The 15,733-nt window shown below is 36.2% G+C and overlaps 1 protein-coding gene across 1 annotated transcript in view; it reads right to left on the minus strand.

The window, feature by feature from the left end:
• Positions 1–209: 209 nt before the first annotated feature.
• Positions 210–15,733, minus strand: part of LOC132912657 (follistatin-A) — a 61,116-nt gene continuing 45,592 nt past the window's right edge. The window contains exons 5-6 of the mRNA XM_060970281.1: positions 9,043–9,339; positions 210–4,597 (exon numbers count right to left, since the gene is read on the minus strand). Coding sequence (XP_060826264.1) covers positions 4,479–4,597; positions 9,043–9,339 — 416 coding nt within the window. The 3' untranslated portion in view covers positions 210–4,478. The remainder of the gene's footprint in view (positions 4,598–9,042; positions 9,340–15,733) is intronic.

A 15,733-nucleotide genomic window follows, 5' to 3' on the forward strand; every position in this document is an offset into this window, starting at 1 on the left:
CATAAAAATTAGACCATTTTGAAAAATATTAAATAACACAGATAACGTTAACAAATTAAAACATGATCAATTTTAATATTAATAATACACAATATTAAAAATATAATCAATTTCTATCATAAAATAATAAAAAATTCTTCAACAATCTTTTCTGGATAATCAAAAATTCTATATCTCCCATGCAGTGTTTAATTTTTCTTTAAAAAAAAAAAAAGAAACTCGTTTAATTTTAACTAGCCATTCGAAGAAAATCATACGCTGAAATAGCGTATTAATGATTTAATCAGAACCATTCTATCATTCTTCGTTAAATTGTCTTATTCATGAATCTTTTTCTTCCTCTATATTCCTATTAATTTAATCACATAGTAGCTGATAACTAACCTGGTCATAGTGTTGAAAAATGATACACGTTGACAATATCGGAAAAAATGCGAGATACGTAACTATAACCAATAAAACGCAAGCGAATAAGCAGAGAGCTGTTAACGTAAGCGAATAAGCAGAGCTGTTAACGCAAGTCGTAAAACTAACATAAATTAAGTACGAATATTATGGGAATTCTACTGGCGCCAGACTGGAGGCATTGAAACGATTGGAAATGGTGCTGTCTGATATCGAAGATATGGTCTGTCTAATATTGTACATGTATTTAAGAACACGTAACTTAAACGCACGATCGTTAAATGCCATTTCTGAGCACAAAGTGGTTTCTGGTCGATGCGGATAAAATTATTGATACATACACGGTAGTGAAAATGAAACGATATCAATATCGAATTCTGGTTATCATTTAAGAGTCAGAAATATCGTATAATATTACGTTGAATGTGGAATGAAATTTTATTGATTTGACGAAAAAAAAAAAAAAATATTATTTAACTCATCGAAGACCAAGAAGCGAGAGAAGCTGTAAATTTTTTAAGAAAATTTTTCAACTGCTACGAAATTTGGAAAAATCGTACTGTTTTGATAATTTGTAATCCTTGTTGTGTTTAGTTTTTGCTTCTTTAGTATACGAAATGAATGGATGCTAGTCATCGTTAACAAATGATCCTTGTGAGTTAATCCTGATTCGGTTTGGTCGTTTATTATGATTCCACATAGTATATGCTTGCATCACATAAAATTGAATAATACTGATTCGTTCAGAATTGATCTTCTATCTGAATTTTAAAAGGAAAGGGACATAAACTCGACCAGAATCTTTTAGAAAGTAACTCGCATTTCGAAGTCAGCATTTTCTCTTTACAAAAAATGTAAGCTAAATTTTAAGATGATGGAACTTTCGATTTTAATTTCTCATAATTAAATATCTGTTACTTTAGAGTAGAGATATTATCCTTCTTTTTTCTGGAAAACATTTTCTCACAATGAACCTTCATCAATTTTATAAAATTATTCCAAGCTTCAACATTGATAATTATATAACCAAAGAAAACAGGCAAACATGCTCAACAAGAACTAATAATAGATGATAAATTCCACAAATTAGAATAAATAATTCCACATAGAAAGAGTTACAATAAATAAATAAATAAAACCATCAAACATCACCCATTCTCTTTTAGATGAAATTAAAATCTCCGCTATAAAATCCATTAACACATCGCGTACTGTAATTTCATAAATTACCATCGATCCCATAAGCTTCGTTAAATTTAATTTTACTCTCCGCTTTTCAGTCTTTCTTGCCCCTTTTGGAAAATCTTTTTTATCGTTCGACCGCTCTACTCTATTAACTTCGTAACGGATAAATATTCATGCATACATCATGTCCCCACACCGGTTTTCTATTTTCTTCCTTCCTCTTCAAGGACGCAATTTCAGTGAAAAATTCCCGTAACTTTTCTAATGCGCGCTGTGCGACTACCTGGCGAGTTTTATCACGGACAAATATTTTCTAACTGAACGTCGCCGGTATACGATACCTGCAATTTCCTTATTGCATTCAGTTTTAACCTGTAAGATTTTATTCAGCCATCGTTGTGCCTGGTTTTCTTCGAACAACGTTTGCGCTAGAACCTTCAATAGCATTTACGCGCTTCGATATGATCATATTTTCGTGATTTAATCTTAACCCCTTGCCTCGCGATTTATTTACTTTATTTTCGTTCAGTTCACGTTAATCGATAATTATGAAATTGCCAATCTATCTATGAAATTAAAATTAGAATGGAAAATACAACGTGCCTTTGTTAAATATCGATCATAATCCGTATCACGAGTGTCACACGATATTATAAGGCAAGAGATTAAGCGATTAATGGCCAACGTTATCCACGATGTGTTAACGAAGAAGCAATATTTCAATAAAGTGTAACTAGTTTGGACGATGTAACGATAGCCAGCCAGTTATGCGAATTAAAATCGTAAAGATAAATTCGGCCGTCTGGATATTTGTATGAAGTGACTGTGATTAATAGACTGTGGATATTTATGCAAATTCATATCTTATAAACACGACTAGAAAAATGGAAGCTAAGCGGAGAATTAGTTGAATATTTTATATATTTTCTGTGTATTTTTACATCTTTAAATTTTTCAGAAATGCATAAAAATCCTCGGTCTAACGATTAGTCCTGCGAAACTTGCTTAAGTCGTTTAAGCTTTCCGATTAGTTTCGTATTCTTTGAGTTCGTAAAATGATCTACTTACATAATACTCGTCGAACCATAGTAAGCACATGGATTGATTAATTTGAAAGTTTTCTCGAAAAGATGCTGAATAGTTATTACTCATCGACGTCATTAACACTTTCGCGATTATTTTATGAAAACGAATGTTAGATACATCGTCAGGAGCCAATACAATTGTATGGCTGTAGTTGGTTAAAGCGGATTATTATTACGATACATGTAACGAGACAGTTTAAACGATATTAGTGAATGAATGTTGCTGGATTAGTAAATGTTACTCTTTAGTATCGATGACAGATTTACGATCCTAACGTTAAGAAATAATGTATAAACATAAAGTAAACGTGCTATGTACAGAATTCTACAATATTAAACGGCAGTCGTGGCTAAAAACGTGCATGAATGAAAACATTGAAAATAATAATAATATTACAAGCTTACTTTTAACGTACTTGACTTGTATCGCGTTACTATCTTTGTACGATATAAATGTATTTCATGTACGCGTTGGTAATAAAAGTTCACGTTACACTGTGTATCCTGTTAAAATAAGAAAATTAAAAAGCTGGTATTATGTTGAAGTTTTGAACACGATTTTCCAATCAGACTTCGTTTATTCATATTATTTCGAACAATAAATTAATTAACATTATAATAAATTAATACAAAAGAACACTGTGGTACATTATCGATTAAAACTGATCCGAATAAAAATAACGCTAAAAAGGCAAAAGAAAGAAAGCAGATGACGAAACAATACTTACAGCAATTTACAACTTCGCTTAATTCGTACACTATCTATATTATAATAGTGATTTTCATCGACCGATACACCAACATTGTACTCTTAAAAACATCGGAGAAACACTTTATCTTTCTATTAAATTCACCAATGATACTTCTAAAATACTTTTTTCACAGATAGTACTATGGAAATGAAAAAAATTCAAATATTTTTCTATTCGAACAACCGGCAACACTATCAAACGTTCTCAAAATGAGAAATAATCAATTTCTTACACAATTGTCTGCGTCAAACTCGTGAAATACTTTATGTACACCGAGACAATAGATACAAACCTGCGCGAATGGCTCCCGACTGGTAGCAAATCGCGCGCTTCGATCACGAAAGTGTTAAATTAGTCTCGATTCGCCAGTTTTCCGCTTCCTTTCGAAAAAAAAAAAAAAAAAAAAAAACAAAAAGAAATCGTCACTTGTACGCGAACGAACCTGCGAAACCTCGAAATCCTCCCGAAAACGGAGAAAAGAATACTGATCTGCCCTTAATCTACATTATCCGGCACGAATCTCGCCGCTCGTGCATCCACGCGATTTTAATGGCGTTCATATATGTACGCTCTTGTGTAACCTGCGAAGAGGAAGCGCGAACATGTCTGTTACGCGTGGTTCCTCGAGTTCTCCGGAAGTTCGAGCGGAAATTCACACGATATCTCGCGTGACATTTCCTTAATACGATCTAGATCGGTTCTAGAGAATTGGACGCGGTAGTCGTCTGATTCTTTCACGTTGAATTTTATTCTTCGATCGATTTTATTCGATCGCCCACGTCGATCGTTCGTAGATCCGCGAATTGATGAATTTTAACTTATTATTCTTCGATCGGCCACTTAGATCCGCGAACGAATGAATTTTATCTGATTACTTTTCGATTATCCGCGTGGATCGTTCGTGGATTCGCGAATGGATCGGAGGATATCTCTCCGTTTGCGATACGTTTCACCTATCCGCGTGGTTCCTTCGAGCGAGCACCTATGGAGAAATCTACGACTCGTGTCGTGTTGGCGAACAGGATCGACCGATCGATCGATCGATCGCGCGCTACGACAACGCCAATGAACGATGCGTCTGCCCGTTGTACGAGAGGGATTCGGCGTCCTCGAATCTCGCGTCCTCATCCGCCAGATCGACGCCGTAGTTGCTCGAGGTGTTGTCCTCCTCTGTAACAAAGAGCCAAAGCAAAAGGGTGGTTATTAAATTAAAGCCTGTTCGATATATACCGCCTCCGGGCATGCCACGCCGATTTCGATATCTCTCGATCTTCTACGGAACTGCTGCGAAACCGATGCTATCTTCAACTGACGATCGTGAACGAGACCGAACACCATGCGAATCGAAAACGTTCCGCGAGCTTTTTCTTCGATGGTGCGCTGAGCTGTTTTTCTTTTTTTTTTTTTTTATATCGCGAGCACATGGTGCGATCCATTGTATCGTGGGCGATAAGAAATGCCGTTAAACTGGCTACATACTTCGATTTTATACGTTATTCTCCTCTTCTTCTCCCTCGGCTCGTTATTATCGAACGCGTTGATCGATGACGTGACATGTGAACGGACGAGGAATTGAAATGTAAATGACACGCGAGACTTAATTCAGTCTACTATATGGATGCAGAATAAACAGCTCGGTATAAGATTTTCAAGACAGATCGTAATGGATCGTTAACAAATTTTAATCAATTACGTGACTCTAATTTAGTTGTTGAAGAACGTATCATTCTTCTTTTTTTCGTAACTAGCTAATCTTTTTCAATTTAAATTTGATAAACTGTCTTTTAAATGGGAACAAATACCGTTTAACGATGGAGAACGTATTATAAAATTATGTGAAGTAACGACGGTTATTTAAATACCTAATGCCTGCAGACTTGTACGAAGGTGATCTTGTGCACTTTTTCTTGCGAGATATTCGCTTCAAGATCTTTTCCTTTCGATGGATTAAGACGTACGTTTTTAATTATACGATGAAATATGTAAAACGAAATAAAAGAAAAATTATTTTCTTATTCATAAGTCATAAGTCTATCACGGAGTGAACGATTTATCAATCAAATAATGTCAAAGTAAACAAGAACCGAGTTCTGTTTAACGATATAACTACCGACTTCATTTCACGCTTCAATTCATACGATTTTTCAGTAATATTTCAATGTTATTATAATGTAAATCAACGTAACACAAAGCGTACGACAAGTACCACGTTTTTATATCTTTGAATTAGACTACTTTCAGAATCGCTAGCAGATATATGCTAACAAAAGGAAATAATGAATCGATGACAATTTCATAACTGTACGTAGAAAAAACAATAATATATGATATCGCACATGAATAAATCTTACATGCGGATTGTTAGTTGCAAACATGGCATGTACCACACGTTATTCATCATCGGTATCATTCCTATGGTTTTATAAAAATGTCAACAGCTAGTGCGTGTCACAAAGTTAGATTTATCTGTATCCGACCTAACAAAAACTGAAACGTTGCACCGTTACTTCGTCTTTATGGTTTGCTGCGTAAAGACAATGCAAATTATTCAAAAGCTTCTGTTCCTGAACGTGTTACGATCTCTTTTATAATTTGCGTAATAGCGAACCGTCATTGTATCGTTTCCCGATGTAATTACGATACATATAAGCGCGTTTGCAGCACGAAAGAAAGCCGCATTCAACTGCGTCTATTATAATTTAGAGAAAGGAACCTATTCTACGCGTTGTTCTCCACGGGAACAACCGTTGAAGGTAATAAACGCGTGAAAAATATAATATGCGATACGATACATCGACAGAATGTCACAGACAGGAAATTTATATCACCGCGATATAATTCTATTTTTCCAGTTTGTTTTATCGATTAACGATCTCTCCTTTGTTTTATTTATAAATTATGGTTCTACTAAAACATAGGCAATTTTATTATCAGTGGGTGGAATGAATCAGTAACTGATCCAAGTTACGGTTATGTTCCAAATAAATTAAAAACGATCGTAGAGAAACAAGCTCTGTCGCTTTGTGATAGAATCTTTTTCTAAATGCACGGGTGCAAAAATTAAATATTTCGTAAAGTGTCGAGCTTTCAATAATTTTAGTTATTATTAATAAAATGATACGAGGAATCAATTTACGCGACAAAATTAGTTTAGTTGTAGTAAATAAAAGAAAAGAGTAGAATAACAAAAGAATAGAATAATATAGCTCTATATAATGGAACGATAAAACTTTTTAAACAGCATAAAATTTTCCTTATTTCCTTTTCCTCTCTAGCTTAACTCGAAATCACTCCGTAAAATCATCCTTTATTGTCTATTTTATTGCGATTTTGCAATACAAAATAAATCACTACTCTACTTGCAATTCTACCAGTGGTTTCATTCTGTACGATAGTTATTTTAATTTTATTGTTAGCGTGGGCATCGGAACTTGCAAATAAATATCAATAACGTTAGCGAAATGGTGATCGATGTCGGAATACGTTTATACCGGTAGCAATTCAAGAAACCATCGTAATTTAATTGATACTGTAGGTACTTACGCGTGCCAAGTAGAGCATGCTACAAGTTCGATAAATTCTACTCGGGTTTGAAAAATCGTGGGTCGTGCCTGAGATAAAAGTCAGAATAATTTAGGATGCTAGACGCTGATGCGTAAACTTTCCCGTTTATGTCCGGCATGCAACAGGTTTCTACATCTACACAAACATTTTGTACACGCATGACAAAAGCATTTTATCGACTGAAAGAAACGAAAGAATCGTATCGACAGCTGTTTCTTCGATTAATACAATTCCACAATTTTTATATTTCATTGTGAAATAAGAAGCGAGATTATTCGTTGAATTTCTCTTTCGAGATTATTGGAAAGGACAAGAGAAGTAATTCAATATTTCTCAAAGTTTCTCAATAAATCTTTTCCCTTATTCTTCCAAAAAGACTAAGAATCTAACTCTTGACACTCGTAGACAATTATAAAAGCGCCGATGGTGAAAAATCTCTGTTCCAACAGGAAGCGCTGTTCTCTCAAATTATCAATCGACTCAGCTTCGCTCGTTGAACGCGAGTATTTCAAAATACTAATCGTCAAAATTTCACCGCGTCTCAAGAAACTCTATATGTATGGATTCATTGAAAAAATCATTGTAAAGCGCCTAAACAATCACTCGTGTGAAGCATTAAATGTTGAATGAAAATAAAAAAAGACAGTGAATGCGACGCGTTGAAAATTTGTATAAAAATCGATCTAGTTCCATGGCGGTTCCCATGGCATGGCGACAACGCAACAGTAGGAAGCGTAGCGAGAAACGAGAGTGCACACGCAACGAGGCATCGCAAACGGAACTCTAGAATTCCATGGCTAGCTCTCCTCTGGGTTTTCGCGATTGACTGTGTTTAACGGGCGAGACAAGCGAGCGTGTGGGCGCGTATATTCTCAGAGGCGACTCGAACAAGGCGAATTCCACGCTGGATTACGACGATCGCTTGCTTCGCAGACGGCTCGTGAATGGCCCACGCCTCCGAGAGAAATAGATAAATGACCAGACGCGTATTCCGCTTTATCACGGCATGGGAAACGCGGCCCCTCGACATCGGCGATCCCTTGCTAAATGCGAAATGAAATCGGAATGGAAGTGTCGACCGCCACGCTGTTACCGTCTGCGCTCGTTCCGCTTGCTCTCCATGAAAAACGAGTTCACGCTCTGCATTTCAACTTTTTCTCTTTCTTATTGCTCCTCTTCTTCCTTTTTCCTTTCTTTTTGGTTCTCGATGGTGTTTAACTTTGCACGTTTTATTATAAAATAAATAATAATGCAGAAAACACGTGAAACGTTCTCTGAACTTTGAATTCAATGGGCAATTACGATTAGCAAGGAAGCAGTTAGATTTTGGTTTATTGGAAATTATTTCGATTTATAAAACGTCGTTATCGTCTGTCACGAGTACTTGGAATACTTGTCTGATTCTTCTACGTGAAATTACATTTACCGAACTTGTTGCATATAAAACGCACAATCGTTTTTCAAAATAAAAAGTATAATAAAAAAAAAAAAAAAAAAGAAAAATGCTAAAAATTCCATCTCCAATTGTCAGTATCGATAGAAAACGTAAATCAATCTCATTGAAACAAAAATAGTTTATAATCCAATAGAAACCTATTCACGAACTTTCACCACCCATGAGTATGTGTATAACACATGTAATACACACTTCATTCAAGTCCAGCAAACAACTTTTTAAAACCGTAAAACTCATTCAAACGAATAAAAACACATAAAACGAAACCTATACAAGATGTAAATGTATCGCGTAAAATAATCAAATATCGCTATCGTGTCTTTGAATTTTGCTATTGAAATCTACCGAAGCCGCGAAAACAACTGGCTGAAAATCATAAAACTCGTCAAATCCAATAAAACCAGCTAGAATCGTAAGAAAGGTAAAAGTATTGCGCAAAATAATCAAATATCGTGGTCGCGTATTTGGATAGGCGTGAAGCGTCGAGCTTCGCTACTTGAATACAGAGGCTACTTGGAACAGACAGGGCCCAGCCAACAGTATTCATTGACTAGCAAGCGCGTGTTATCTACGTAATCGCGTGTCGAGGACTTACCGATATAGAGAGGAGAGGTGTCGTAGGCGTTGCAGGGGCCGGCGTGTCGCGTCTCGAGGACGAAGCCGGTAGCGCAGGCGTCCTTGACGATGTGACACCAGCTTGGATAGGTGATATTGTTGGTGGCACACAACATGGTCGCCGATGGATCTCGATCACGGTGTGTCCGGTTCCGGACGCGCTCCCGCTTCCGGGGACAACGATAGGTACAGGTCACGCAACGTGGTCGGCCCGACTTCATCTCCGATAGACACGTCTGCCCCTCGCGACAACGAATCGTCGTACAGTCTGCGTTCTCTATAAAATAGCAAGACGAATCGTAGCGTAATCAGTGTTCTCTAAAAAGTATTAAAGCGAATCGTTGTACAGTTTGTATTCTCTATAAAACAGCAAAACGAATCGTAGTATACCTAGCCATTGTTCTAGAAAAAATATTAAAGCGAATTGTATATTCTCTACGAAGTGGAAAAGAGGAATCGTAGTACAGTCTGAGTTCTCTATAAAATGGCAAAAGGAAACACAGTACGGTAGAATTCGATTTATAGGAAATTGTCTATTCCGATTTTCTTCGCTACTAATTTTTATTCAAACAATAGAAGCTCGCGTTCAGACAGGTGAATTCAACCAGCAAAAATTGAGTTAATTGGGCGTCAACTAACATTTCGATTCGATAGATCGAGTTCTACCGTGCAATCTGTGTTCCTTATAAAATAGAAAAATGAATTACAGTACAGTCTACGTTCTATAAAAAGAAATAACAGAAAAAAACGGCGCTGTCACGCATTCACCGAACGAATGGAAATTTTTTCGAATGATTAATATCGATGGGTTTTGATTCGAGTTCGTTTTACGAGTAGAACGGTATTCCTTTTGCTCTTTGATGATCTCTCAGACGGAAACTGTAGATACGACGTATGCTGATGAGTCTGGAGGCTCGTTTGTGTTTTATAAAGGCGCTTGTGAAGGATTAAGTCTGCTGCAGAATCGTTTTTGTTTGGATAACTGTTCCTCCTTTTTTCATCTCGATGGATGATGATGTAACCCGAATGTTAAAAATCTTTTCCCTCTAGAAAAAGTGTGCAATGGAATTGAATTTAAGAGCCTTGGCTCGTCTGTGGTCGCCTCTTCGTATACGAATGTTACTTCATTGTTTATTAACTCCATGGTCCTTAAATTTTTACTTCCCATTTTTGCTTTAGTTTTAATTTTCAAACGGTAATTAACTGGGCGATAAATATATTTGTTTCCGGTAAAACTGGCCTTAAATTTGTATACGATATATCTTTTTTTCGTACAAAACCATGTGTTTCTATTACCAGCGTCCAATAAAAAATAATTCTTCTCGTTGGTTAAAAAAGATTCGACCCTCGAAGGATTAGCACAGAAACAAACTTCCCCAGCTTCTCTGTATTTGCCATCGTAAGAAAAAAACAACTCGGCTAAGAATGAAGCAAAGAGATTAGCAGAATCGAGCGATGTTTCGTCAAAGTCCAACTTGACAAACGTCCCACAAACATTTCGATTATATTAAAGAACCTTCTCTGAAAGTCTAAACTTGTACCGTCTGAGAAACGCAAGTTCACGATCGTTCCTTGTACCAAGACCTTGAGAGCTCAAACGGATTGACCTCATCGCGGAAGATCGAGTGGCAGGCAAAGTCACGGATGTGGATTGATTTTCGCGAACGCGAGACATCACCGGGGAACGTGCACGTTACATAATAACAAATGGCACTGGAAGGAACTGGCTAGTAGTAGAGCTACTGTGACGAGGCAGAAACGAGAGACAGGTTCAATCGTCGAATTAGACGCGCTCTATCTTCGTCCACTCGGTAGATTCGTGCGGTGACTCGTTCGCAGACACGATTACTGCAATAATATGTCGTTACACCTACTTGGGTCAATGGCCCACTTCTCACGGAGGGATCGTGTAATGTATTGCTCATTTTTCATCCTGCCAGTCGTCAATGCGTACGCGACCCGATGAAACGTTACGCAATTCGTACATCGACCGTCTACATTCGGATAAATCACTCATTTGCTCAAATGACACGATTGTTTCAAAATTCGCAATTTGAACTTTTGAGTAAATGTAGCTGATACCGAGGCACGAAGCTGTTTAGTTCGTGCGAAGTGTCTCTCTAATGTTCTTTCGCTAAAAAATTTAATTTACGATAAAAATTTAAATGTACGATGTAAAATATTTCGAGGCAGTCTCAGGTACGTAAACGTTTAGCAAACCTCAATCTATGTTGATCTATGTTTCACTCTTATGAAACTAAAGTACGTATTTAATATAAAAATAACCGGATTCTCCATTCTGAAGATTTACGATACTAACAATTTACGAAAAAGAAGCTTCAATTATTTTACGAAGAAATCTGAAAGTACGTGGTCGACGTTTAACAGAACTCAGAGTGTTGTTCGATCGCTTAATTTACAATAATTGAAAATAAATCCATAACTTAGAACGATCAATATACAGCTTCTTTTCGTTTCCAATTTCAATAATATCGATTATTTCCTATTTTCTACAATCCCACAAGTTGATATCTTCTTAAACATCGAGGAAATTTTAAATGCTTATTAAAAAATGAGAAAAAAGAGACAAGAATTTATGAATTAGACAAAACCATAAAAGTGTTAAGTACATTTAGTACACGGTATATTTAATTGCCATTATAAGATCAATAACGCAGATGGTGCACATCTACCGTATGATAGTCTATATCGATCTGTCATGGGCCACTGTTATAAATATCAATTATTCTCGAGCATCGTATGAGGTATATTTGTTTGTCTGCCGGACGTCTGACGTATAAAATGGCGGACGTAAATTCTTTGTCTAGTCTAGGGTTCCTAGTGCACGTGTAAGCCACGATCGGAGCAATCATCATATCACTCGCGTGTGTAGTTGTAGTCTGTGTTGTCCGTACCACGTGGCTGTACTAGATTAATATTAAGTGATTCACGCTCCGTAATGCGATCCTTGTTGTTAGACACGATGCTTAGGCTACGTGCGTACTTTTATATGAAAGTCTACTCGATGCTGGATCTCATTGCCTGTTACACGCTGGCTAGCGTTACATTGTTATACATTGAGAGACATCTGCTTAGAGGGAGCAATTGGATTTATTAAGACACATTACGCAAATTGTAGTACCGAGAACATTATATTAATGAGAATACAACGCTGCATCTTTATTAGAAAAATATATGGGAACGCGTGTTATGGGACATGTCGAAAACAACCATTTGCTCCCTACGAGCGTAATGGACAAAGCATTCGTAGAAATTATGTTATCTTCCGTTTGTTATTATATAGTATTATTGATAACATTGTTATTTCATTGCGACGAGATTTATTATTACCTTCTTTCTTTTTAGATATTTTCTTAGGTTATATTACTTATATTTACGTAGCTATATGGTGACAGTATATAGCTAACGATGAAAATAGAGATAAATGATCCGTAAGTCTAGCTTTTATTATTTTTAATTTATTACTTTTTATTATTATATTTATTTGCCATTTTTGATATAAATTTATATATTATTCTTAACTATATTCTATAATATTCTTATTATTTAAATTCAATCGAAACTGTTTACATGTAACCCGAATTTTCATAAAAAGCCTATAATAACATATTTACGTCTGAATTACAAGTATCTTTATCGTCATCGCTAAAAATAATTATATTCTCATATTTTACTCCTAGTATAATGTATTCCAGATTTTTTTAAATATGAAAAAAGACTTCATATGCATTATGCCTGGCACGCTTTATCAATATAATTTCTCGCGATCGAAGGATGCTTGCAAAGTAATAATTCTGCAACCTACCACGAAAGAGATTGTCAAGGAAAAGGATTGACAGCATCAAAGGATATACTTCTTAAATCATCACTATAATCATACTATATTTCACCTGACGTTTCGTAAGATATTTGTACGGTAAAGAGATATCAAGGTAATCATGCCGGTTCGTGCACGTTTCCGTAGTTCAATCAGCACCTACATTGTGTCAATGCTACTCCAAGTTGAATGACCAATGACCCTCGTGCAAGGCGTTGCATAATATTACGTTCTGTTTCTTAGTCATTACGTATCAAACGATACGATAAATCGCAGTGCCTCGTTGCCTTTGACATTTAAGCCGAATCATTCACAGTGTACATACGTAATTATGTAATAACAGGCGCGCGGCCGCAGAGAAACAAGCAGAACAAACGTTTATTGAGACGATTCAGCAAGATTGTTTGCATTATTCTTCCCTTCAAAAGAATCTTTTAACACGTGCAATTCGCGGAACGGATAATTTCCGCGAATCTCTATATTTCCAGATCCAGGTATTCTTATAACAATTATTTATTTATTAATTAAATTTCAAACTCGTCGGAACGATGAATATTGGTTATTGATCGAATAATCGGAAACAAAAAATAAAAATTTTAATTGTTATTTTATATTATTGTAACATAAAATATAGATCTCTATGAATAAATGAAAATATCGACGATTAACGAAATAATTTCGATAAAATATTGGCGATTTTTAATCTGCACAAGAGACCTCTTTTATTTGGAGAGTTCGTCAAATATATCATATTGAACCGCTGTCTACGAAAATATAGCAACACGTTACTTGACACGCCTCGATAGAGCTGTAAATTTGTAAAGCACCAACGACATCTTCGACGAATACGAGGCTGTTTGCAAATCCGCGATATAACATGCTTATGATTTATGATTCATATATGTGATGAGGGTCAACGCAAGAAGGAATGCACGCGGCCAGCCATTACGTATACGTATAAGCATTATGGCTCACGAATGGGCATATGTTCGTGAGGCACGTGCTCGTTAAAGAGAAATACGCTTCGTCTTTCAAGCATTATATTGTCTTATTTATGCATTTATTTACTCCCTGTAATACGTAACATCGTTCGACAGCAAACGTCATTCGACGTGCGAAGTGATCACCGATTCCGATAAGTGATTAATCAATATCATGAAATAACTGAAAGATATTCTTAATAATACGATATTATTTCGATACCATCTCAATGTATTTACGACAAATTATTTTATCATAATCTACCTTGTAATTATATTGTACGCACAATTATTACATTTTGTTCTAATTTTTAATAATTTGAACGGTTTATACGAAATTTTGTTTCAAATTTTCATCTGCTGTCCCTGCTGTCATTTAAAAGATTATCGCTATTTTTGTATTAAATCGAAGATTTAAAAATATTCGTAGAATTGCAAAATTTTAACGATCGTTATGTTTTAAACATTTAACGCTATCGTTTATTAGCACGTGTGTTTATTAACCGTTGTACGAATTGCCCCAACAGCGGCGAGCGCATCGAAGCTATTTGAATTACAATGCCGATGTTAATCCGGATTTCCTTAATATTTCTTTGCTTGTAGTACTTTCTTAGCAGACTAAAAATAGCATGGGATCGTGGTAATGTTAATCGCTACGATAAAAAGCCGGAGTGCATGAAAAAGGAAAGAAAAATAAGAATGAAGAGGAAACGGAGAAATGAGAAGCGGACAGCAGATGAATGAACCGTTTAATAGGCGGTTAAGTCAAAGAGCATGTAATAACTTCGTACCGAACAAACTCTTTCAACGAAATTTATTTGTTTTTCTCCATAAATTAAGCGTAATTTACGGTGTTTCATTTCACACGCCTACGCAGCCGTTCGTATGATTTAAAACAGTGCAGTTACTCGAGAGTTAAAATTGTATTCCGCTGAATATCTCTATGAAAAGAACGGCCGTGCTTTTAACTCCTCGCAACCCAATTCTTTCTTCCCTCTTCAAAGTGTCCCTTGTTATTTCATTTTACACAAATTCTGTGCTAAAAGGATAGATTGAAAATAATATTAACAGCTATAAGAATAATTCGATTCTTAATTACACGAGAAAATAAGTCGTTTAAGCGAGTCTGGAGAATCGCACAGTATGAACTTATACAGTACGCGTCTGTCTCCGATAATTCATTGACTTGGACACGAACGTTGTGCGCTGAATAACTGTGGTTATCAGTCGCAAGCGTCGCAAAGTGATTGGGTAAGAAGAACTGAACTTTACGTCTTTTAAATTCAATAGTAGCAAGGAACTTGGATTTTAATGAAACGAGTATGTAAACGAGTACAGCGCAATGTATGTATTTGTGTCGTTCGTATTAGGATGTTAGAATACGTCTATGCTGATAGAATGCTAGAATATGTCAATACCGATTGAATGTTAGAACATGTTCTGTTAGAATATGTTTAAACCGTTCGGACTATCCGAGGCCTCAAGTTTCTTCAGAACACGCGTTGATTGCTTGTTCAAAATTCGTCACGACCACCCTTTCACGCGTCCTTGACGCGCCTTCTTCCGGCGTGGCACCCGAACTGACGCGAGATGTCCGGTTTTTCGGAAAGGTCGCGATACTCCTGCAGGTCAGTAACCTCGGTATCTTGTACGATTACAATATGGTTTCAAAGTTCCCTTTGAAGATACTGAGTTTGTAACATGTTCCTGGCTATCGAGTGCGAAATAAAATAAAAATGTTTAATGCAATTTGCTCGTGCTCCCCTAATAAGCTTTAAGATTCCGACTCGAAAGTAGCCCTCTTTACGATCGTGCTATAAACTCTACCAAGGAATACCTGGCGTGGTTCCTTG

Source organism: Bombus pascuorum, chromosome 12 (genome assembly GCF_905332965.1).
Source record: "Bombus pascuorum chromosome 12, iyBomPasc1.1, whole genome shotgun sequence".
Taxonomy (NCBI): domain Eukaryota; kingdom Metazoa; phylum Arthropoda; class Insecta; order Hymenoptera; family Apidae; genus Bombus; species Bombus pascuorum.